Source organism: Xylocopa sonorina, chromosome 12 (genome assembly GCF_050948175.1).
Source record: "Xylocopa sonorina isolate GNS202 chromosome 12, iyXylSono1_principal, whole genome shotgun sequence".
NCBI classification, from domain to species: Eukaryota; Metazoa; Arthropoda; class Insecta; order Hymenoptera; family Apidae; genus Xylocopa; species Xylocopa sonorina.
The window spans coordinates 11,067,517-11,089,749 of NC_135204.1; the positions used below are offsets into that span (position 1 = coordinate 11,067,517).

Sequence of the window (22,233 nt, forward strand, 5' to 3'; positions counted from 1 at the left end):
CCGACACAGTCAATTAACGCTACCAGGACGCAATTAAATTTAAGCACCGGCGACTTTAACCGATCGCTTTCAATTAACATGCGCACAATGAGATAGTACGAAACGGTGGCATGATTACCGTTCGAGTAATCGGATGCCGGCCAATTATTAAAAAGCCAATTAAAAAGTGTCAATCAGTTATCGATAGATCGTGTTTCGGTTTTCCAAGACACCCCGCGCGCTCGTAACGTATTCCGAGCGAGGTAGAAGAAGGCGAAGAAGAAGAGGAAGGATGGCCGTGGTTCCGAGGCGAACTCACTCTGGATGGCCTTGCCAACGTCTGTTAACGGCCGCTCGCATCTGCGCGTTCCTCCTCTGGATCGACGGAATGTCCACCTGTGCCGGGCAGAGGCCGATAAACCTCGGCGGCATCAAGAAACGGGACGTTTACATCGCCGGGTTCTTTCCGTATGGCAGCCACGTATCCGAGAGCCACATTGGCCGCGGCGTGATGCCCTCGGTCAAGCTCGCCGTCGATCACATCAACGAAGATCGCGTCGTACTTAGAAATTATCGACTGCACATGTGGTGGAACGACACGGAGGTAAGCGTCGTTACGCGTACGTACTAGCCTAACTTGACTCTTTCAACGTTCCTCTTCTTTCTCTATCATCTCTACTCTCCTATCGGTTTTCATTCGACGGCGACTGCCACTCTCCCAAACTCCCACTTGATTAATATCACCTGCACCGTGTGCGTAGATCGCTTAACGGTATGTTCATTCGTCTCGGAATTACGTCGCTAGGAAACTGGAAACTAGGTTCAGATCAAATGTTAATCAACCGAAATCGTGATTGGTTTTACTACGACGGTTGATGGCCGGAAAATATTTGTCGACCGCGTAAGAACGCATCGCGGAGGAACAACGATCGATGCTCGTCGATGATGCTCGTCGTCTCTGGGTCTCTAGAACCGTGGAGAAGCTCGATAAAACAGAAGAGAAAGAAGATGGACGAGGAGGGAGGGAGGGAGGGAGAGAGAGAGAGAGAGAGACATGGGAAAAGAGAAGGGGAGAGAAAGCTCACCTTGACTCAGTGGCTGTGCAGTATCGATCCACCGGGTAAACTCGCTAATATAATTGTCTCTCTACCGCAAAAACTAACAGCCGGCTGCGCGTTCGGTCCGTTAGCTCGGTAACGTTGCCGATCCGCCAACGACGTCCCCCGTTCGTTCGCCGTTCGTTCCACGTTCCTCCATCGTTTCGTAGACGGGTACGGGAACGAGCCGTACGGGTGGACAGCAAAATTTGATACCATTTCAAGAGAAACGGATAGACGAGACGCAGGCGCAGGCGCGAACAAATATTTCATTCACCTGACCGAGCTAAACGGAGAAGCGACAACGCCGACAACATCGCGATCTGGCTAGTTTCCTTTGGCCACAAAGCGAGATGAAAAAATTGCGTTCATCTGTACTTCTAATACGTTCGCCACGAGATACGTGACTCTGGAAAGAGATTCGTTATCGTGTCGAACGAACGAACGAACGAACGAACGAACGAACGAAACGGGAGGAAACTATGGATTCTACGCGAACGAAAATCGATTTGCAGTCCCTACAAAGTTCGTCGATATAGATACGCGTTTCGTGACAGGGGGTCGACACATCTCGAACAGACAGACGTTCGGGCAATAAGTTTTCATTGTTCGCGCGACTCTATCGATACTTGTATTTGTTCGAACTCTCCGCCAATTGCATTTATCGTCAACGATATCCAACTTTTCTGGATAAGAAAGAGAGAGAAAAGATGTAACTTTGAAAAGCCCACTAGGCACCGTTAAGATTCGAGCAAATAACACTCGAGCGAAGGAAAGGGAAGAGAGAAAGAAACGACGACCCGAAGACTCGTACAATGTTCGGGAAGCTGATCGGAAGGAGAAAGTAAGAGAGAGGGGGAGGGATTAAAATTTGTAAAAATCGGGTAAAAGGCAAGCGAGCAATGGTGCCGTGCTCCGTTCGCCGGCAGTGAGATGTTTGCGATCGAATTTGAAAGTTGAACCCCGTCGAGAGGTTCGGTCCTTTCGAACCTCTCATCCACTTCACCCTTCGCTGTTACGTGCCGCTTAAACTCCACTCGTTCGTCTCCTTCTCCCCACTTGCCGGGATCCACCGGAGCTCGTCTCGTTCTATCTCCTCGTATATCGACGGTCCGCTCCGTTTCGTCGGAAACGTCTCATTTCTGATGTCTCTGCGTAGTGGACCATTTGAAAAACGATCATCCTCCTTTTGCTCGAACCCCAACGCTCTCTAATCGTGGACATTTTAATTAGCGAGGAAATTCGATAAACCACGAATTAGTAGAGCGATTAGGGGGAATAGCCGTCCACCAACGGTTTTCGCCGATTTATCGATCTCTCGCGATAACTCGGGTAAGCGAAACCGATTTTAACTATCGCTTCTCCATTGCGTTCTTCTCTACTCTCCGCAAAGAGCGCAAAGATCTTAGCTTCGCGGCAAAATGGCAACCGTACCAGTCAACGACGACAAATTACACGCGACAAATCCTACTTCTACCTCGGCTGCTCTCTACTGGACCGAACTTGCGAGAAACTTTCCGAGGGAGATTTGTCGCGAACAACCGACTTTCCGCTTTTCAATTACCCGGGACCTCTCGTTCTCGATCGTAAACGTATCCCCAACGTAGGTCTCCCTCCTGTCCTCGAATATCCTATATTCCAAACTTGCTTTCGAGATACGCAGTTTTCCCTCTCACTGGATCACGAATCATCTACTTTCCCAATTCGCTTCGTCTATTATTCAACGGGAAGCATTTAGAGCGGATGCTGACAGAGGTTCGATTACCCTTTCGCTGGGAAATGTAACGTTTACCACCGATAGAAAAATAGCTACCAGCAGTAATTGATTAATAACGGTTGGTTATTGGCTGGTGAACAGTTTTACTATACCGATCGATATGCAATGAACCTGTATCGAACGAGTTATTACGCGAGCCCGGAACCGTATACCTGTTTGTTAGTAGTTGGAAAACACGGAAGCGGTAAGAGTGTTAGAGTTGATGCCCACTTGACCCTCATTCTTTGTCCGTCCTCGGCCAACGTGTCCTATTCGGAGTTTATTCCTTCCTCCGACAATTGGACGTTCTCGAGCTAAGATTTCCCTTGACGCGATAGAGATGTAATAATGTTAATCGATATAAGACGATTAAACGTTGAATGGAGGAAGAAAGAGAGAGAGGCAAAAAAGAAAAGGAGGTTAACCTTATCGATTTTCGCCTCGATATTCACAGGATCGCGGGAAAGATCGCTTTGTTTCCGATTGTGGAACGAGCCCCACGCGACAGAATCGAAGGCCGATCGGTCAGCCGATCGAGCAGCCAGCTGCCGGGACCTCTATAGAAAAGCAATAACTCTTGCCGGTAGGAAATGACCGATAGCCAATCGAGTATTGGATATCGAACCCAAGATCCGATATGTAACTGCGCCGCTTGCCTCCCGTACGTAGTAGGTCAGTGTAGCCAGTTACGCCTCTATACCACTTTTCTTCTTCTTCTTCTTCTTCTTCTTCTTCTGCTTGCTGGAATGTAGGTTGATGGTCCGTTCGATAGGGAGGAGGACGCCTATTGCTTCGAATTCCGTTCGAATCCGTAGGTGGGTGCAGTTTCGGTGAATCGCGTTACGTTTCATTTAGTCCGGTCGATAAACGACCGCGTAAACCTCGTTTAAGGTCCAAGGGCTGGTTTCGGTGAAAATGGCTGAAAGCCGGTGAGAGAGAGAAGAAAATGAGAGCAGAGTGAATCGAGGCGTACCGTGAAACTGCTGCAGCCAGAGGCGGTGGCCTAGCAAACAGTCCGCTGAAAGACCGACCTTTTAAACCTCCTCCGACCGACGAGACGGGACGAGACGGACGCGCTTGCTTGCAATTGATCACACACACGCACGCACACACACGCGCGCGCGCGCGCGCGCGCGCGCGACATCGCGCGTCAACGATGAAATTTCATCCAGACAAGCGTCTCAAAGGAAAGGAATATTTTAACGTCGAGAAATGTTGTTTACAAGTTGAATCCGATTTCATTAAAACGGAGTTTAATTAACCGATTGCTCGATCAGCCGCTCGCTTTATCTTGGTGGTAAAGTTTTAAAAGGCACGCTCGATTACTCCGACATGACAAAGGGGATTCTTTCTTCGCAAACGCGCGCGGCTGCTGGCACCCTCGATCTTTACTACCGGCATTGTGTTCACTCCGACGTTTCGCACCGCTTCGTGTCGCACCGCGTTCCTTTTCAGATAATCTCCCCTTTTTCATTCGGTAAACTATGCCACTGTATCATTTCAGTCGACGACTAATCGCGTTTCCTGGTCGGGAAGGTAGTTGCGGCGGATTTGGTCAGCTGCGAAAGTCCGTCCAACTCCTTTCCGTCTCGGAGGCGCGGTTCTCTCCAATTAAATCTCTCGATCGGTAATATCGAAACGTAGATAAACAGGAGCGATCGAAGGTCCCCTTTATATATAATCTATTGTATATATGTATACATGATAAAGGAGTTTTCATTTCAAAATCGAGTCTACTATGTAAAAGCGTCGTACGATCGCAATCGGCCCGGCTCCGCCGACCCATCGAGTGCACTTTGAACTCGACGCTGCGACAACATGATCAGAGTAAATTTATACGTTCAAGAAAATGAAATTATTCCACAGCGGACGATAAGCGTTATCCAGTCGTAGAAAGATTAAAATGAATTAGAAATCCGTTGAAAAACGAAGGGAACAGCGAAGACGAAGCGACGTCTTAACTAACGCGATAATATTCGTGGAAAATTAGCCGGAATTAAGTCCGGAGTGATTGATAAATTCTTCCTGGTCTCCTCTCGAATACCGGTGGTAGGTGATGACGCCTTCCTTTTAACGGGGACTTTCGATTTCTTCTTCCTCGATCAGCCCGAACGCTGTTTCTAACAGCGGCCAGGAGAGAACGTTCGCGATCGATTAGTTTACCTGGGAGTGTGTGTGTGTGTTAGCAGTACCCGAGACCATTCAGAGAGAGTGGGGGAGAGAGAGAGAGAGAGAGAGAGAGAGAGAGAGAGAGAGAGAGAGAGGAGGCATCGACGAGCGAGTACAAAGCGGGCCACGCTCGTTCGACCATGCCCCATCGCTTTCAAAGGGAACGAGAAATTTTCAAATTACCTCATTACCAAAGGAAGTTGCATATAGCCGGTGCATCGGCCGAAACCTTTTCGACGCGCCGCGAGACGCGACACGATACTCTATTGTTCGCGAACCTATCGACGAAATCTCCCCAAATAGATTAAGAATAATAACAGTTACTCGCGATTATATCCTATTATCGCGTTTCCGTATATTCGGAAAGTTAACACGGGAGGTTCGTTAATTACAAATTACCAGCCATTCCCATTCCCATTCCCGTGACCGTTTGCGCCTCTAATTACACGATCGTATAAATAGTTGCATTTCAGCATTGCAGCATTTCGCGATTCGATGCGATTCAGTCAACAATACGATGTTACTAAAACTTTTCTTCTCTTATAAACCATATAAATGCAAATGTAAAGCGCATCGAGCCAAGTTTCGAATAAATTGCTCGAAACGTCACTTTCGATTATTACCGGAACGACGTTTTGCCCTTTAACGACGACGACGAAGAATGAAACATTTTTAATTATACACCTCGAGATCTTCGATTACCCGTTCATGTTGGTAAATGCGAAAGAAATTCATTGATAGAATCGGTAGGATGGAAGGAATGAAGGACCTAAAGCGGTTAATACGATTCAAGCGGATTTTCTTTCGAGCCTCTTCGAGGGAAAGGAGATTACTCGGCTAGAATGACATTAGCTGGAAATTTGGATTCGTTGTTATCATGCCACGCGCCCTCATCCCCGTGGCAATTGTAACCGTCCTTCTACTAATTACGTTAGGATTACGATAGTTGAACGCGCTTCACAGCTAATGGAGAGAGTACTCGACTACCGCGCAACGCGAATTCGACGTTAATTAACCGGAAACCGGCGTTATTTCACCGATTACTAACTGGTGCTCGATCCCCTTGCGGGGAAACGTCTTCGACACCTGTGGCTGACCTTTCACTAAGGCTTTCCGTAAATTCGTCAATAGTTCATGATCGTTCCTTCCCATAAATAAAATGAATAATAATAATAATAACAATATACCGACCGAATTTGCTGGATACGTCCAGGGATTCGAATTTCATTGGGATTTCAACTTTCCATCAGGCTAATTGGCTTTCCCGATGAATATGTACGTGGTACGTATAGGTTGGATCGATTCTTCCGTTTTCCCGGCTGCGGTACCTCCTCTTCTTTTCATACGCCGCGTATAGGAACAACGCGCAAACTTTTCGCTCGCTCTCATTTCGCTCGATCGAGTTTTTACATCGAGGCTTTTCGTACTGTCGTCAACGTGCTTGCTTTCTTTCGTTACAAGAGCTGAAAAATAGCTGTTGTAAAGTATAAATAATAATAAGATCGTAAACAATCTTCTAAACTGTCTTCTGTCCCTGGGAAATCCATTCGCCGGCCGGTGATTATCGAATGGCTGCGGTGTGTCGGCACGCAACAGCGGTTTCATTAAAGCCTTCCCAGCATCCGGGTTCTGCCCGCGTCTCTGCACCGGTGACCAACAACGGTGCATTCCTTCGATGTATTACTCGTACGACGTGGTACACGTACAATAATATGTTATATAAGTTTACCAGATTTCCCCTATATTCATAGCCGGATTATCCCGTCCGATAAAACAGTTCCGAAATAGAATGAAATAGCTCGATTCTGTTCCAGTGCAATACCGCGGTCGGCGTCAAGGCGTTTTTCGATATGATGCACAGCGGGCCGCACAAGGTGATGCTATTCGGCGCAGCTTGCACCCACGTCACGGATCCGATCGCGAAAGCCTCCAAACACTGGCGTCTGACGCAGGTCGGTGCTGTCACCACCCGTCACGCACCATACGCGTCACCATATACGCTCACTTACGATGTTATCCTCTCCGGTTCCAGCTGAGCTACGCGGACACGCACCCGATGTTCACCAGCGATAGCTTCCCGAATTTCTTTCGGGTGGTGCCTTCCGAGAACGCGTTCAACGCACCTCGGGTCGCTCTCCTGATGCATTTCAATTGGACCAGGGTCGGTACCATTTATCAAAACGAGCCGAGATACGCTCTGGTAACTATGTACATATATGATATACGTTCTATCTCCCTTCGACTATTCGTATTCGTATTCGTATTCGTATTCGTATTCGTATTCGTATTCGTATTCGTATTCGTATTCGTATTCGTATTCGTATTCGTATTCGTATTCGTATTCGTATTCGTATCCGTATTCGTATTCGTATCCGTATTCGTATTCGTTCCAGGCGCACAATCGACTGGTGGCCGATCTGGACGACTACAGGATGGAGGTGGTGGAAACGCAAAGCTTCGCCACCGAGGTGACCACGGCGCTCGAGAAACTGAAAGAGAAAGATGTTCGAATTATTTTAGGAAATTTTAACGAAGCTTGGGCTGGACGAATATTCTGCGAGGCGTACAGGTAGAGAGTAACGTACAAGTAATTTCATTATATAATTTTATACGTACAATCTCTATGAGCGTTCGCAGATTCGGCATGTTTGGAAGAAAGTATCAGTGGGTGATCATGGGTATGTACGGGGAGAAATGGTGGCTACGATCGCGCGGTGGTTGCGAGCCCTCTGAACTCGCGGAGGCCCTTCACGGCGCCATATTGACGGATTTGTTGCCGATCACGACGGAGAAGCGAAAAACCATAGCCGGGATCGTGAGTAGCGAGTATAGATCGATCGATCGATCGAGCGGTTCTCTCGTCTTTTCCCCCTGTCATTTTTCTCCAGACGACCGAACAGTACCAGCTCGAATACGACTCGAGGCGCGGCGCAGAGTATTCGAGGTTTCACGGTTACACCTACGACGGTATATGGGCGGTCGCGTTGGCCATACAACGCGTCGCCAGCAGGATAACGCACCATCGTCGCAATCAGACCATGTCGGATTTCAGATACAGGGACGTGCTCTGGGAGAAGCTATTCCTCGAAGCTCTGAGGAATACCAGCTTCGAGGGTGTCACGGTCAGTATATCGAGAGAGAGAGAGAGAGAGAGAGAGAGAGAGAGAGAGAGAGAGAGCAAACGAGTAAGTAGAACGCGTTACGTTTTCCAGGGCCCGGTACGTTTCTACGACAACGAGAGGAAAGCGTACATTCTATTGAAACAGTTTCAAAGTGAGTACATCGTACACGCGCACCGTACACCACCGTCACCACCCGCTCTTCCGTAGGCGACAGGGAGGTGAAAGTCGGCGAATACGACGCCGTCACCGGTGTATTAAGTCTGAACAAGGGCGAACCGATGATCTGGAGGGGAAGATCACCGCCGAAAGATCGGACTCTTCACATAATCGAGCATACCACCGTGAACATTACGATATACGCCGTGCTCACATCCGCGGCCAGCGTGGGTATCGTCATGGCGGCCATTTTTCTTGCCATCAATATTAAATACAGAAATCAAAGGTGAATAGAGAACGAAAATAAACGGACAACAGCGATATTCCCTCGTTTACTCTTGCTTTATCGAGATCACATCGAACGATGAACGCGTGTATTAAGACTTCTTCAAAGAGACACGAGAGAGAGAGACGGGACGAGCGCCGCGATATTAGTGCATTACGCACGGGTAAAGGGGACACGCACTTTTTGCCCGTGCCTCCGTAATAATCTTCTCTTTCCCTTCTCATGCCCGACGTTCGATCATCTTCGACGTTTCAGATACATAAAAATGTCATCGCCGCATTTAAACAACCTCATTATCGTCGGATGCATGCTGACCTACAGCAGTGTAATTTTCCTTGGGTTAGATTCGCAGCTGTCCAGTGTAACGGCATTTCCCTACATTTGCACCGCCAGAGCATGGCTGCTGATGGCTGGTTTCTCGTTGGCGTTCGGTTCCATGTTCTCGAAAACATGGCGAGTACATTCGATCTTCACCGACGTTAAACTGAACAAGAAGGTGAGTAACGGTTATCTTTGATAAGGATACTCCCGATCGTTGATCACGATCGCGTTTACCACGTTTCTCTCCTTAGGTGATCAAGGATTACCAATTGTTCATGGTGGTCGGTGTTTTGTTGTTCATCGATCTGGGTATCATGACTACCTGGCAAGTCGCCGATCCGTTTTATCGGGAAACGAAGCAAATGGAGCCCTATGTAAGCCCTCTGTTAATCGTAATCCCACGATTCGATACGTAAGAGTAATAACTCTTTGCTCGTTGTTCAGCCCCATCCCTCCAGCGAAGATATCATCATAATACCGGAGAACGAGTACTGTCAGAGCAATCGAATGACCATTTACCTGGGTTGCATATACGCGTACAAAGGCCTCTTGATGGTACGATAGTAACCCACCGCTACCTACCACTCGTATCACCGCGAATGATACGAATCTTTGAACGTTTTAACGTTATTATTACAGATATTCGGCGCCTTCTTGGCATGGGAAACCAGACACGTCAGCATCCCGGCGTTGAACGACAGCAAATACGTCGGAATGAGCGTCTACAACGTGGTGATCATGTGCGTGACAGGTGCGGCAATTAGCTTCGTGCTGGCCGACAAACAGGACGCAATGTTCATTATGTTGGCAATATTCATAATATTCTGCAGCACCGCTACCCTCTGCTTGGTTTTCGTACCAAAGGTATCTCTTCTATCTCGCCCGCGATACGACTTGCTTCCCCTCTTCTTCTTCTTCTTCTTCTTCTTCTTCATCATCATCTTCTCCTTCTCCTTCTTCTTTAGCTGATAGAGTTGCGAAGGAATCCCCAAGGCGCGATAGACAAGCGTATCAGGGCGACTCTCAGACCAATGTCGAAAACGCGAAGGGACTCGAGCGTGAACGAACTGGAAGAACGATTGAAGGAGGCGACGCTAGCGAACCAAAAGTTTCGCAAACAGTTGTTGGAAAAAGACTCGGAACTGGAGGTAATCCGTGTTGCCGGTGTTGTTTCGGCGGTAAACTTATTCGAGACGAGCGAGCAACTTATATTCGACGGGACCGTTTCGATTGCAGATGTTCCTACGGAGGCTCGACGAACGAACCGCGTCGAACGCGGAGGAACCGATGGACAGGTTGACCGTGCCTCGAGGGCAAGACGGAACGACCGTGAAAAGAGAGGGTAAATACTCGTAAACCAGACTCCCACCGCGATACGTCACCCGCCACCTACTCATACCGCACTACACTGTACACTGTACGCGTCGTTTAATCATCGCAGGTCTGTCCGTCACCACGGAGACGACAGACATTTCCGTGTCGATGTGCAGCTTAAATTCGACTACGACCTCCCAACCGGAAGGCGGCGATTACGCCAGTTCGTTCGCTGCGACCGAGCCAGAGACCGTCGCCGGCAAGTGCGTATTAACGTAAATGAACAACGAACGCGCGAATCGACTCTGCTACCTCCGACTACTCTGTTGTCTCTCATCTCCAGGAAGAAGACGTCGTTCTCGAAAGTGCCGTCGATCGCGATCGACGCCGAACGAGTCCCTCTGGTACCTTCTTCCGAGACGGAACCGCAATCGCAACCGCAACCGCAACCGCAACCGCAACCGCAACCGCAACCGCAACCGCAACCGCGAACGCGAACGCAGCCGCAAACACGAACGCAGATGGAAGCGGGTACGGGTTTGAAGCATACCCCGGACGATGCCGGCCGTGGAAAGAGGAAAGTTGGTGGCAAAGAGAGCGAGCCGCTTCTGGTCGAGAAAAGTCCGGACTCGAGGCGCGACTCGGGTAAAACGAACGTCGAGTTCGTACCGGAGATCGTCGAGGAGGGTGACGCCGTTGTCCTCGAGGAGACCGAAATCCCGAGGCACGGGAAACCGATCAGGTGCAGGGAGGATCGTAGGTCGTCCAGACTACCGACGCCGCCACCGGCGAAAAACGTCTCGTTCGGCGAACTTCACGAGCAGAGTTACCTCGAGCAGCCGATTCTGCCACCCCCCGTGCAATTCGTGCCGAAGCATCGTCATTCCGGTAACGGCCGTAATCTCCGGAATATTCAATACGTACGTAACGTATAACGTAAGTTTACGTAAACTGACGCGAGTCTGATTTAGTTTCAGCGGCGAACGCGAACGCGAACGCGAACGCGAACGCGAACGCGATCGGGATAGGGCACCAATCGCTAAAGAGAAGATCCTCGGTGAAGAGCAACGGGATGGCGCATTCGCATCACGAGCTGTTTCAAACTAGACGGACCAGCGTGCCGGTCAACTCTGTCAGCTACATATCGACCGAGAACGTGTCCAAGTCCGAGGCAGGGGAGATCTCTGGGCTGGACAAGTCTTACGTGATCGGGGAATGCGGTCATAGGCGGGCGTTGGTTTTCGGGACTGGTTACCGTTGCGAGAAACACGGTGGTCGGGGACACTCTCGCGCGATGCTGAACGGGACCGCGGAAACTCCGCCAGCGCCGAGGAGGCAGAGGAAGCACTACGATTCGCAGAACGCGAGCTCCCCGAGCGTACCGGCGATAGTGAACGCGAGTTACTCCGACACCGGTGAGTTACCCTCTCCTCGACTTCCATGCGTCGTCGTCGTCGTCGTAGTCGTCTATGCGAACGCGTTGCTGGTTTGCTTGTAGAAAAATACGAGGGATCCATGTCGACGATCATTCAACGATCGGTGTCCGAGAGGTCGCGGGAAAAGTGTCCACGGCTACGAAGCGAGGATCGACACGCGATGATCGAGTGCCCGTATCGCGCGACGCGACGAATACGGGAGTGCAGGCACACCGAGTGTCCGGCACGGAAACTACGGCAACAGGCTCGTCTCGAGTACGTGCAAAGCACCCCGAACGTCGCCACTATTCACAACAATAAGTTCGCCAGCGCGAATCCTCGCGGTGGACCCGACGGCGGCAGCTGCGGCGGTGTCACCGGGCCAACCGCCGGTATACACGGGACGGTATCCGGTTCGGCCGGTGCTACCGGCAGCAGTACGGACGTTGTCGGTGGTTCCGCTGTCAACGTCTCGAAAATGTACAGCGCCGTGTCGGACGGTGAGTTGCTCGATCTAGCGATCTTGCCGATCTTCCAAAAGCTGCTCACCGAAAGGCACAAGAGTTCCTCGAGGACCGGCTACGGCGCGAGCGTCGCCAGCTGTCCGAATATATCCATCAAATGCGACATCGTTGAATACCTTTAACGATCTTCCAACCTTTCCCTTTTTCCTATTTTCTTCTCTTCTCTTCTCTTCTTTTCGAATCCCATCTATTTTTTCTCTACTCGCGGATGACCCTACGATTACGATTGATGCCATTTACCGGAATCCGTGAACCGGCTCGGGCAACTGTTAGTATTTTATCTACGACTATTCGATTACTTACTCGCTTATTATTTATTTATTCGATTGGTTTGTTTGTTTGTTCCCCCCTCCCCCCCCCCCCCCCCTCCCTTTTTTCCTTTCGATCAACGAAAGTGTCCGTGAATCCCGATTTTTATAAGAAATTATATCGAAACGAAACGTTGCATCGATCCAAACGATGGAAGAGAAACAAAAAAGAAATAGTCGGTATCGAAACGAACGTAGAAAAGAATGTGAAAATGCTAAACTCTATCGTTGTAAGCGTGCGTAATCGTTTTAAATAATTTTATAGCGTGTTACGAAACTCGTACAATCGTTCGTACTGTTTAAGGAAATGAAACCGGAAGAAAAACGTACTAATCGGTCGAAAAATTTCACCGTTTTACGGAGTGTTCTCTCTCGCGCATTCCCATATCGAGGATAACTTTTGTTTTCTTCCTCCTATTTTTTCTACGTTAAACGTGCGATGAATATCGATCGACTCATCTTAAACGAAGAAAAAGAGGAAGAAGAAAACGGGAAGAAAAATTCACGTACGTACGTATATCGATTTCTGTTTCAGATACACGCGTTCGCGTCATATTAAATCACTCTTAATTAACTTTATACGTTTCAAAATGTTCGTGATCGATTTGTCGAGCCAACTCTCGAGCTAACTCGTTAACCAAAATTGGATTGATTAAACTATTTCACTAACAAATTTATACATCTTGCTGCGAAAAACAGCCTCCGATGAGTTCTGAATGCGATCCACATGCCTAAATGGAGAACGAGTATCGTCTATGATTTCTCTCTCTCTCTCTCTCTCTCTCTCTCTCTCTCTCTCTCTCTCTCTCTCTCTCTCTCTCTCTCCTCTCTCTCCCTCTCCCTTTGACTCACTCCTCTTCACTTCTCTTCACTTTCCCTTGGTTTCCCTTGGTTTTAATGAGAAATTTCGAGAAAAGCCTACGACGAACGAAATGCCGAACGAATACCTAGAGAAACGTACTTTCTGAGAGCCTAATGCTCGTTACAGAACCTTCGTTGTGTGGTTACGCGAGTCTTGTACATAATTATCGAAATAAATGTCATGTTTACAGGTAAATATAGGCATTTGTTATGTAACACGAATTATACCCGCTTCTTGCTTTTGAAACAGCCAGTTCGAGATCAATTGTTTACAAGCACTCGTATTTCTCCCCATTTTGTAACTCCGAAGCGGCGATACGATTGTTACACGTATCTTTACGCGTCGCGTTAACGATTCTCGGTTGTTTGCGAAACTCGCGACGCCTAACATTTAGCGTTGGTAAATCTCGGTGATTTCAAATAATAGGTCAATTATATTAAATTTGATCAATAAAAAGTTGACTCAATGGTTCTAACATTTCACACTCCTTGAATGATAACGTCTTTGCCCGTTGCCCGTTCGATCGCTCTCGCACGAAACGATCGTCGTAATATACGTGTACATGTATATTTACAGATCGTAGATATAAGGGACGGACTGTTTTCCTACGTAAATTCTCGAATTACCGAAAACCCGGTCGTTGCGTTCTCTCTACGTTCAATACTACATATAGTACAACGTAATAGTTTCCTGTTAATGTAAGTAAAGTGAATTACTGTTTAATAAATCAACGATTTGATACGGAATTCTATCGATTCGATACTACGATCTCGCGGTATACTACCGCGGATGGATGGGACGGACAAGAAAATAGGATAAACGTTCTTGTTTTACGTCTTTGTACGAGTTGTAAAATAATTACGAAACACTAGAGCATAGACCGTTAAAATATGGGATTGTAATTTAGGAGAACGGGAAGAAGAGAAACCGTTGTTGAAGCGGAACGGTTGCCGAAACATGTGGTAATCGTCAATGGCACGCGTCAATTAAAAAAACACTCGTTAATTATGCATAAGCGTTCAACTTTTACCGAAAGATATTTGTTCAGAATTGTATATATTATTACGCCACGTGGAAGCAACGACGACGATGTTATTCCTAAGAGGTTGTTGGAATAAAAGTATAACTGTTCTATACGTATGTTCTGTGTCTACCCCTTCGGTACGGAATTTGAATGGCACAACCTAACGAAACACACATCTAACCTGTAAACTTTAATCACCATCCGATTCAACTACAACCATCGTGTAATACAACACGCTGTTTGATTAGATAAAAACCCGTGCGTAACGCATGCGCGAATCAACCATGGAGTTGCAACCAATCAGCGATTCGCTGACTCTATATAATAGGGAGCTAACTAGGGAGCACTGGTACAGTAAGGTAGCCAGCCAACGCGAACTACGAAATTGTTCACGTATTTCTGCTGATACACACGTGGAAATAATTAATTCGCGTCGATCTGCGAACGAGTAGTATACGATCGATCATGTTACGATCGTTGAAAACGATACGATACTTTTCTACCAAGGCCATACCGGTACCGGAAAGAAACCCATCGATTCTTTACACAGGGGTAAGTAACCTTCTCTCGTATGCGCCGTTAACTTAGCCAAAACGGATTCGACGCAACTGTGTGTCAACTGTGAATCACACAGACAATATACGTATAATATATGTGACAAACCGAGAAATAATATTCCAAGAAACAAAACTACCATTATACTATCTAGACGATTTACATTCAAATCGTATCACTGCGTAACTAAAGGTATTAAAAATACTTGTTTCGAGAGTAATTGCTCAACTTGCTTGTCACGCATACGTATATGTGTGTGTGTGTATGTGTGTAACATGCGCGTATAACATGATACTTTTCAGTTATCGTCGGTCGTTATCTCTGAAGCGCGTTGCTTCTCAGCTGTAGAGCTGTATAGCGAATGGTAACGATTTTGGAGAAAAAAGACGGTGGTACTTCGCTACATCTTTATCTCGACATACGTAACTTACGTTGATTAGAACGACGAGAACATTTAATCGCTGACAACTGACACACTCGTTTAGCCTATTTGCAATTTTTACACAACACTACGAGCAGTGACGTTTGATGTAACAGCGTAGATGGAGTAACGATACATCGTTTCAGATTTTCATCGACAACGAATGGCACCGATCGAAATCAGGGAAAACGTTCCCAACGGTAAATCCCACGACTGGTGAAACGATCGCGGACGTACAAGAAGGTGACGCTGCGGATATCGATGTAGCCGTAAACGCGGCCAGTAAAGCTTTTAAACTCGGCTCACCATGGAGAACTATGGACGCTTCCGAACGCGGTCTGTTAATGCACAGATTGGCCGATTTGATGGAACGCGATCATGCCTATCTCGCGGTAAGTAATAAAGCATCGGTACAAGTATCCTTTCGTTTATATCACATAATATATATAATAGATATAATAATTCTTGATAGTCATTGGAGACATTGGACAATGGGAAACCTTATACGGCGGCGTATCACTTCGATGTGGTCAGGAGTATAGAAACATTGCGATATTATGCAGGATGGGCCGATAAAAATCACGGCAAAACGATTCCAGCTGACGGGAAATGTTTCGCCTACACTCGCCACGAACCTGTCGGCGTTTGCGGGCAAATTATTCCATGGAATTTCCCAATTCTAATGATGACCTGGAAACTAGGACCCGCTTTAGCGACTGGTGCGTACAATTACCGAAAAAAGAAAAATAGTGTTTTATACGACATGCGTTATCTACAGGTAACGTTGTCGTGTTGAAGCCAGCGGAGCAAACGCCGTTAACAGCATTGTACATCGCTCAGTTGACCAAAGACGCTGGATTTCCGAACGGAGTGGTGAACGTTGTTCCCGGTTTCGGTAACGCCGGAGCCGCGTTAGTCGCTCATAAGTTAGTCGATAAAATAGCATTCACCGGTTCGACCGAGGTTGGAAAACTGGTGCAACAGGGTGCCGCGATCAACAACTTGAAGAGGACCACGTTAGAGCTTGGTGGAAAATCTCCGAATATCATTTTCAGAGATTCCGATCTCGACTACGCTGTAGAGAGTGCTCATTTCGCGTTATTCTACAACATGGTAACCATCATTATTATTATTATTATTATTATTATTATTATTAAATTAATCGATTATTATCTCCCTGATAGTTCACGCGAAACCAAATAATCACAATGTTTCGTTCAATAAAATTCTCTATCTCACGACAGGGTCAATGCTGCTGCGCTGGCTCGAGAACTTTCGTCGAGGATAGCATTTACGACGAATTTGTCGAACGAAGCGCTGCGCGCGCGAAATCTAGGGTCGTTGGCGACCCGTTTGATTCGAACGTAGAACACGGCCCACAGGTATACGTACACTCGATATTTATTCCGTGACGACGATCGTTCCTCATTTTATCATCAACAGATCGACGAGCAACAAAGAGACAGGATCATGTCCTTGATCGAAACGGGCAAGCAACAAGGTGCGAAACTAGTTTCCGGTGGTACAACAATCGGTGACAGAGGATACTTCGTTGCGCCTACGGTATTCGCGAACGTTGACGATCACATGACCATCGCCAAGGAAGAGGTGAACGGCGAACGTTAACGCACGAAACACAAACCGCGAAACACGTACGTAAACGGTGGTGGTATTTTGTTGTGCAGATTTTCGGACCAGTTCAACAAATCCTGAAATTTACCAGCCTGAACGAAGTTATCTCGCGTGCGAACAATACCGATTACGGACTAGCAGCGGCAGTATTCACGAAAGACATCGACAAGGCGAACTATGTCACGCAGGGTCTTCGAGCTGGCACCGTGTGGTACGTTACCCGCTAACCGAGATCTGGCGATGGTGATCTTTACGAATATCGTATGTTATACAGGGTCAACACGTACAATGCTCTGCTACCTCAGGTACCATTCGGTGGTTATAAAATGTCGGGACACGGAAGAGAATTCGGGGAATACGGTCTCGAGGCATACACCGAAGTTAAGAGTGTTATAATCAAAGTTAACGAAAAAAATAGTTAGACCAACTAAAACTAATGCGATGCCATATAAAAAAATTGTCGGAAAAGGAAAATGCTGTTTCGTACAGATTCACGAACGAAACTTGGATGAAGCTATGAGAATTACAGAAACAATTCACGCGCCTTCCAATGTCTCTGTAATTCAAATATTTCTTATTATACAAATTACAAAAATATGATTAATAAATAATTTAATATTTTTAAATCAGTCGTTTATAAAGTTTCGATTTTTGCTTAACACTTACGTTTTATTTACGGGGACACGTCTGCAAGTGTCTGTTCAAGATTTGTCAACAGCACTGCAGGCATGACCGTCGTATCGTTACTAAGTGTACTCGCAGATGTGACCGCAGCCCGTAGGGCATTGTCGATTGAAACTGAACCATTCGTTCATATGAATAACGTGACCACCGTGCGTACATCCTTGGCACCACGCGTAAATTCCTCGAACAACCTATCGTAAAAAAGAAAGGAGAGGAAAAAGTTATTACGACTGCGACAAGAAAAATGTGAAAAACTCACCTGATGACAAACCGAACAAAGTGCGTGATGGGACGAATGACATCGATCGCAAAACCATGCCGCTCTTTGCAACGGCTTCGTACAAGCCAAACAACACGCGTGTATTGCAGTCGATTGTTGATTTAATTGCGATACAGACGGGATCCAAACCGATTGAATAATCTGCGAAAACGTACCGGCGTATTATATGTATATACGCGAGTGACGATACCGCTCGTACTATCGTCGGTAGTAATAATTCTGATCAATGGAACATTCTCGCCGCTAACCTGCGTAGCCACGTTCCAAAGTTTAAATCTTGCAAGTATATCCAGGTACTCTAATATCCAATGTTCTTGAACGGCAGTTTCGATGTCCAGATTTTTTCGTTTCTCTCCTAACGCGATAAGAATCGACGCTGAAGTCTGTATGTCCCTGAGTGCCGCGTGATGCCTCAGGGCTTCTTCGATCAAGTGCGTAGGATCCCAAAATTGTGGTTTAGGTATGTTCGAAACTATTAACTGACTCGGTTGGTCCTCGATCATCAACGAGGCACAGTCTTCGTTAATATCCGGCGGATGATTCGGGAATTGCTCTGGCGGTGGAGACCTATCCTTTATCTCATGCCGCAAAGGAAACGCTTCTTTGGACAATGTCCAGTCGTTGTCGTTATTTATCATATTATGCATGTAACTGGAAGTATATTCCACTGTCATTGGTTCAAATTCGCTTTCCCCAAATACGAAGTCTCCTTTAGACGGTCCTTTGTGATCGACAAACGTTCGTTTGTAGCTGAACATTTTCATACGAAACGAAATGATGGTGACGACGACGATGATAAGAAACAAAAGTCAGAACATACGATTTTCAACATAATTTACGTTTCACCTAGATAAATACACGCACACGCACACGCACGTTCAATTACTAAATACCTGGGTAACATCGATCCTATGGAATGTTGATTTTCCGGTGTCTCATCCGTCTCTGTCTCGTCATCACCTCCGCTAGTTGCACCCGTCACTTCTCCTTGCAAAGATTTTACGTCGTTCTCGTGCGCTTCGAAAGGAATTATCATCGTAATCATCGTAAATTCAGCATCAGTTTCGAACGGATGTTAACCTGCCTTTACTTTTACCTGCACTCGACTGATCTATACCACCAGGTCCAATCGCGATCTGTGCTAAATTTAAAGTATTCACTATATCCTCCTTGGATGCGGTTGGCGGGGTTTTTAATATCGATCCCATAGGGTTCGCGTATAAAGTTTTTATAATGTTCCATACTGTACTGATCTGGTTAAAGTTGATTTATCTACGTTAATATCGCACGGAATATACGGATATATGCATACGTTCTACGTAATATTGATTGTAACAACTGCCTACATCGTTTCTACCAGCGCTTCGAGCAACCGTCGCGTTATGATCGCAAATGTCATTTAATCTTCCAGAGAGCAGGTAACCCTCGGCACAAATTCTAAACCATTTTGGTTCACGCGGCATATTTATGGCGAACCTGTGCATAACGCTCGATGCCATGCAAAACGTGTCGTTTGCCGCCGGTGGTTTCCTAGAAACAAACATTGACTAACTACTAAATGGTGGTTTGCTTTCTGCAACTGTTCGATTCCTTCAAGGTCGTACCAATTTAATCAGCGACCTTAATTATTAACCTCGTAAAATTAGGCAACTGTTTCATTGTCGCTGGAACGTGTACATTTACTTTACAGGCATACGCGATATCCCCCTTTGGATTCAACGCAAGACCTTGCGGGTTCGCTTTACTCGCTGGTCTGGTAGCATCTTTGAATACGTGATGATACAGCGTACAATCCTGAAACGATAACGCTTTATCAATATCCCGATTAATCGGGAATGGTTTAACTGCAAGTATGAATTATATAGCGCTATGTCGTTACTCTGCTAGTCGATAGGAACGATTGTGCGCTGCCTCTCCATGCAACACCAGTCGGAACGTCTCTGTGTTCGTTAAAACTTGCAAAAGGTATGTACGGCCTACGAATATCCCATACGTTTATGCTACAGTCCACCACAAGTGCGCAACTGGATATATGGTATTTCCTTTGAGGTCTCCATTTTATACGACCTACCGACGCTATTGTATGTATAACATAATCGCAACTGGGTTTACCTAGCAAGTCCCAAACCTGTGTATGTACACACACGCACACACGCGCACACGCGCACACACACATACACATGTATATAGATTGATGTATATAGATATATGTATATATATATACCGCATTTACTTTTAATCTCATTTCTGGAACACTGACTATAACAATGGAATTAATTGCAAATTACCTTGATGGTTTTATCTCTAGAAGCAGTTGCCAGCCAATTAGTTTCGGGATGCCAGTCACAGGCAAATATAGGACCGCTGTGAGCAGTAAAGTGTTGAAAATAACGGTCGGGTTTACGTAAATCCCACTGTTGCACGTGGCCATTTTCAGAAACAGCGGCAAAAGTATGGGGCGAATGGGGACAAAATTGTACGTCGCGTACCGACTCTGTATTACTGAGATTAATTTAACATCGATTACAACTCTATTAATCTGTCAATTTGTCAGCTGGCATTCAATTATTTACCTGTAAAATGTTCGGGTGGCTTCTTTTATTCTCAAATCGAAACATTTCATCGTACCATCTTGAGAACCCGATATTAACCACATGGGTTCGGTCATATGGAAACTTACTTTGTTCACTGTTCTTTTATGATCGATGAATACATGCTCCTGCTTGGATCTGGACGACTTGTTCAAATTCCATACCACTACCGCCCCATTGGTGGCAGCGGTCGCCAGTATATGATCTAAGAAGAGCATAAACAATAGAAATTTTCTTAAAACTTTCTACTGGTCTGGCTTGCGTTAAAGAATGAATCGTGAAACTATTCACCGTCTATCAGATTCCAAGCAACGTCGTTGCAAGAGAAATTTAGATTTAAATTTTTCCCAACGCGTAGATTACAAGCTTCTTCGAATCTGTCCTCTAACAAGGTAAATATTTTGAAAACTGTAACGCAAAACGATAGATGATTATTCTTCAGGTACGAACCACGTGCAGATCGATTTAATCGATCATTCATTTTTAACGACTTACCATTACGCCCCGCTATAACAACTTGACTATTATCTTTATTTAATGCCAATGCATTCGCTGGACCCTCTTGCGTGATGCACACAGTTTTCGAGATCATCGCGATACTCTTTTATAAATATCCCTTACTTAATCCGAGGTGTGCTTTCCATAAAAAGCAAAGTATGGGTTTAATTTTCATAAATGTAACAATTATTCCCTACGTTATGCACACGGGCACAGCGATTTTCTCTCTTACTCATATCACATCGGAACTAAACTGTACGTCAAACAAACAAACGAACGAACGAACGAACGAACTGATCAGCGATACAGAATGACAACGATACGGAACGCGTTTTTGTTCAATCCCGCGATATCCCTTATTTCATGCATCTTGTCAAGCATAACCAACAAATTAAGATCGAATAATTAAATGTGACTCTTACAACGCGCTTCGAACTTTTTTCGCGACAACGCTGCTCTCCTTGGTCGTATAGACGAAAAGGGAGTAAGTAACCTAATGGTAAAATTTCTATATTCTCTGTCTAAGTTTCCAATCTATGTTATGTAGAATACTTATTCGTGGAACTTGAGGAACTACGTCATATAGCACGTCATACACGTAGAAAAATCGATCGTTTTGACTTTTACAACAAGTTGCCGCGGATCAGCTGTGTTTCCAATAAATTAAACGCAACGTCCTGTTCTTCGTTTCCGCTCTTGAGATTGGGCGTAAAGTGTACACTTAAAAATTTCACTCGAAAAAGTAAAAACAAAAAAAAACTTGCAAATAATTTCTTACGTAGAATAATTTAACTGTAACAAATTGTTGAGCTTATATCCTCTTGTACATTATGTACTAATAATAGAAGTGAAAGTTCTTCGAAATAGTTTGCTGGAAGTAGCCGAAGATCGATCGTTGCAATAGGAACAATACATATCCTTGCTAAACAAATGTATGTATTAGGACGCAACGACGGTTGTACAAATCCAAGTAATCTAAGTTAAGTACTTATATAGATATCGCGATAACGCAACTGGATAAACCACGAGTGGCATTGCTTGAACGTATTGTACGCATATATATATATATATATATTTATTTATTTATATATGTATATATTATACACATAAATGGGTGGAAATAATTGTAAAGGACTTCTTCCAACAAGCTCTAGTGTCACTTTGAACAAATTGCCGAAAACAGGTGCGAATTATATTTATTATATGTCTCTATATGTAATCTGTAATTTCATTAAACAC

General features: G+C 45.7%; 3 protein-coding genes across 4 annotated transcripts; 2 read left to right on the top strand and 1 right to left on the bottom strand.

Moving 5' to 3' along the window:
• The first annotated feature begins 251 nt into the window (after positions 1 to 251).
• Gaba-b-r2 (gamma-aminobutyric acid type B receptor subunit 2) lies at positions 252 to 12,279 on the top strand. Its single transcript, XM_076905465.1, has 18 exons — positions 252 to 583; positions 6,816 to 6,953; positions 7,034 to 7,201; positions 7,395 to 7,570; positions 7,639 to 7,816; positions 7,890 to 8,123; positions 8,214 to 8,274; positions 8,331 to 8,565; positions 8,821 to 9,061; positions 9,138 to 9,260; positions 9,331 to 9,441; positions 9,526 to 9,750; positions 9,852 to 10,034; positions 10,123 to 10,228; positions 10,328 to 10,463; positions 10,544 to 11,088; positions 11,172 to 11,615; positions 11,699 to 12,279. The coding sequence occupies exons 1-18, from the start codon at positions 272 to 274 to the stop codon at positions 12,259 to 12,261; spliced, it is 4,179 nt and encodes a 1,392-aa protein (XP_076761580.1). The 5' UTR covers positions 252 to 271; the 3' UTR covers positions 12,262 to 12,279.
• Positions 12,280 to 14,745: 2,466 nt separating this feature from the next.
• Aldh (Aldehyde dehydrogenase) lies at positions 14,746 to 17,453 on the top strand. The gene is made up of 8 exons (XM_076905473.1): positions 14,746 to 14,885; positions 15,456 to 15,701; positions 15,782 to 16,028; positions 16,088 to 16,422; positions 16,554 to 16,691; positions 16,753 to 16,917; positions 16,995 to 17,152; positions 17,216 to 17,453. Exons 1-8 carry the CDS (start codon positions 14,799 to 14,801, stop codon positions 17,361 to 17,363), a joined length of 1,524 nt encoding a protein of 507 aa, XP_076761588.1. The 5' UTR covers positions 14,746 to 14,798; the 3' UTR covers positions 17,364 to 17,453.
• A 200-nt stretch (positions 17,454 to 17,653) lies between these two features.
• Positions 17,654 to 21,118, bottom strand: Wdr24 (WD repeat domain 24). 2 transcript variants are annotated; one of them, XM_076905470.1, is made up of 12 exons: positions 20,992 to 21,118; positions 20,788 to 20,904; positions 20,479 to 20,701; positions 20,194 to 20,407; positions 19,785 to 20,033; positions 19,539 to 19,699; positions 19,252 to 19,435; positions 19,002 to 19,158; positions 18,799 to 18,922; positions 18,154 to 18,655; positions 17,885 to 18,046; positions 17,654 to 17,816 (listed from the first exon to the last, which is right to left on the bottom strand). In XM_076905470.1, exons 1-12 carry the CDS (start codon positions 21,086 to 21,088, stop codon positions 17,688 to 17,690), a joined length of 2,319 nt encoding a protein of 772 aa, XP_076761585.1. In that variant the 5' UTR covers positions 21,089 to 21,118; the 3' UTR covers positions 17,654 to 17,687. The 2 variants fall into 2 exon arrangements, with proteins under 2 accessions (XP_076761585.1, XP_076761586.1); XM_076905471.1 differs by lacking the exon at positions 19,785 to 20,033.
• Between the last annotated feature and the right edge of the window lie 1,115 nt (positions 21,119 to 22,233).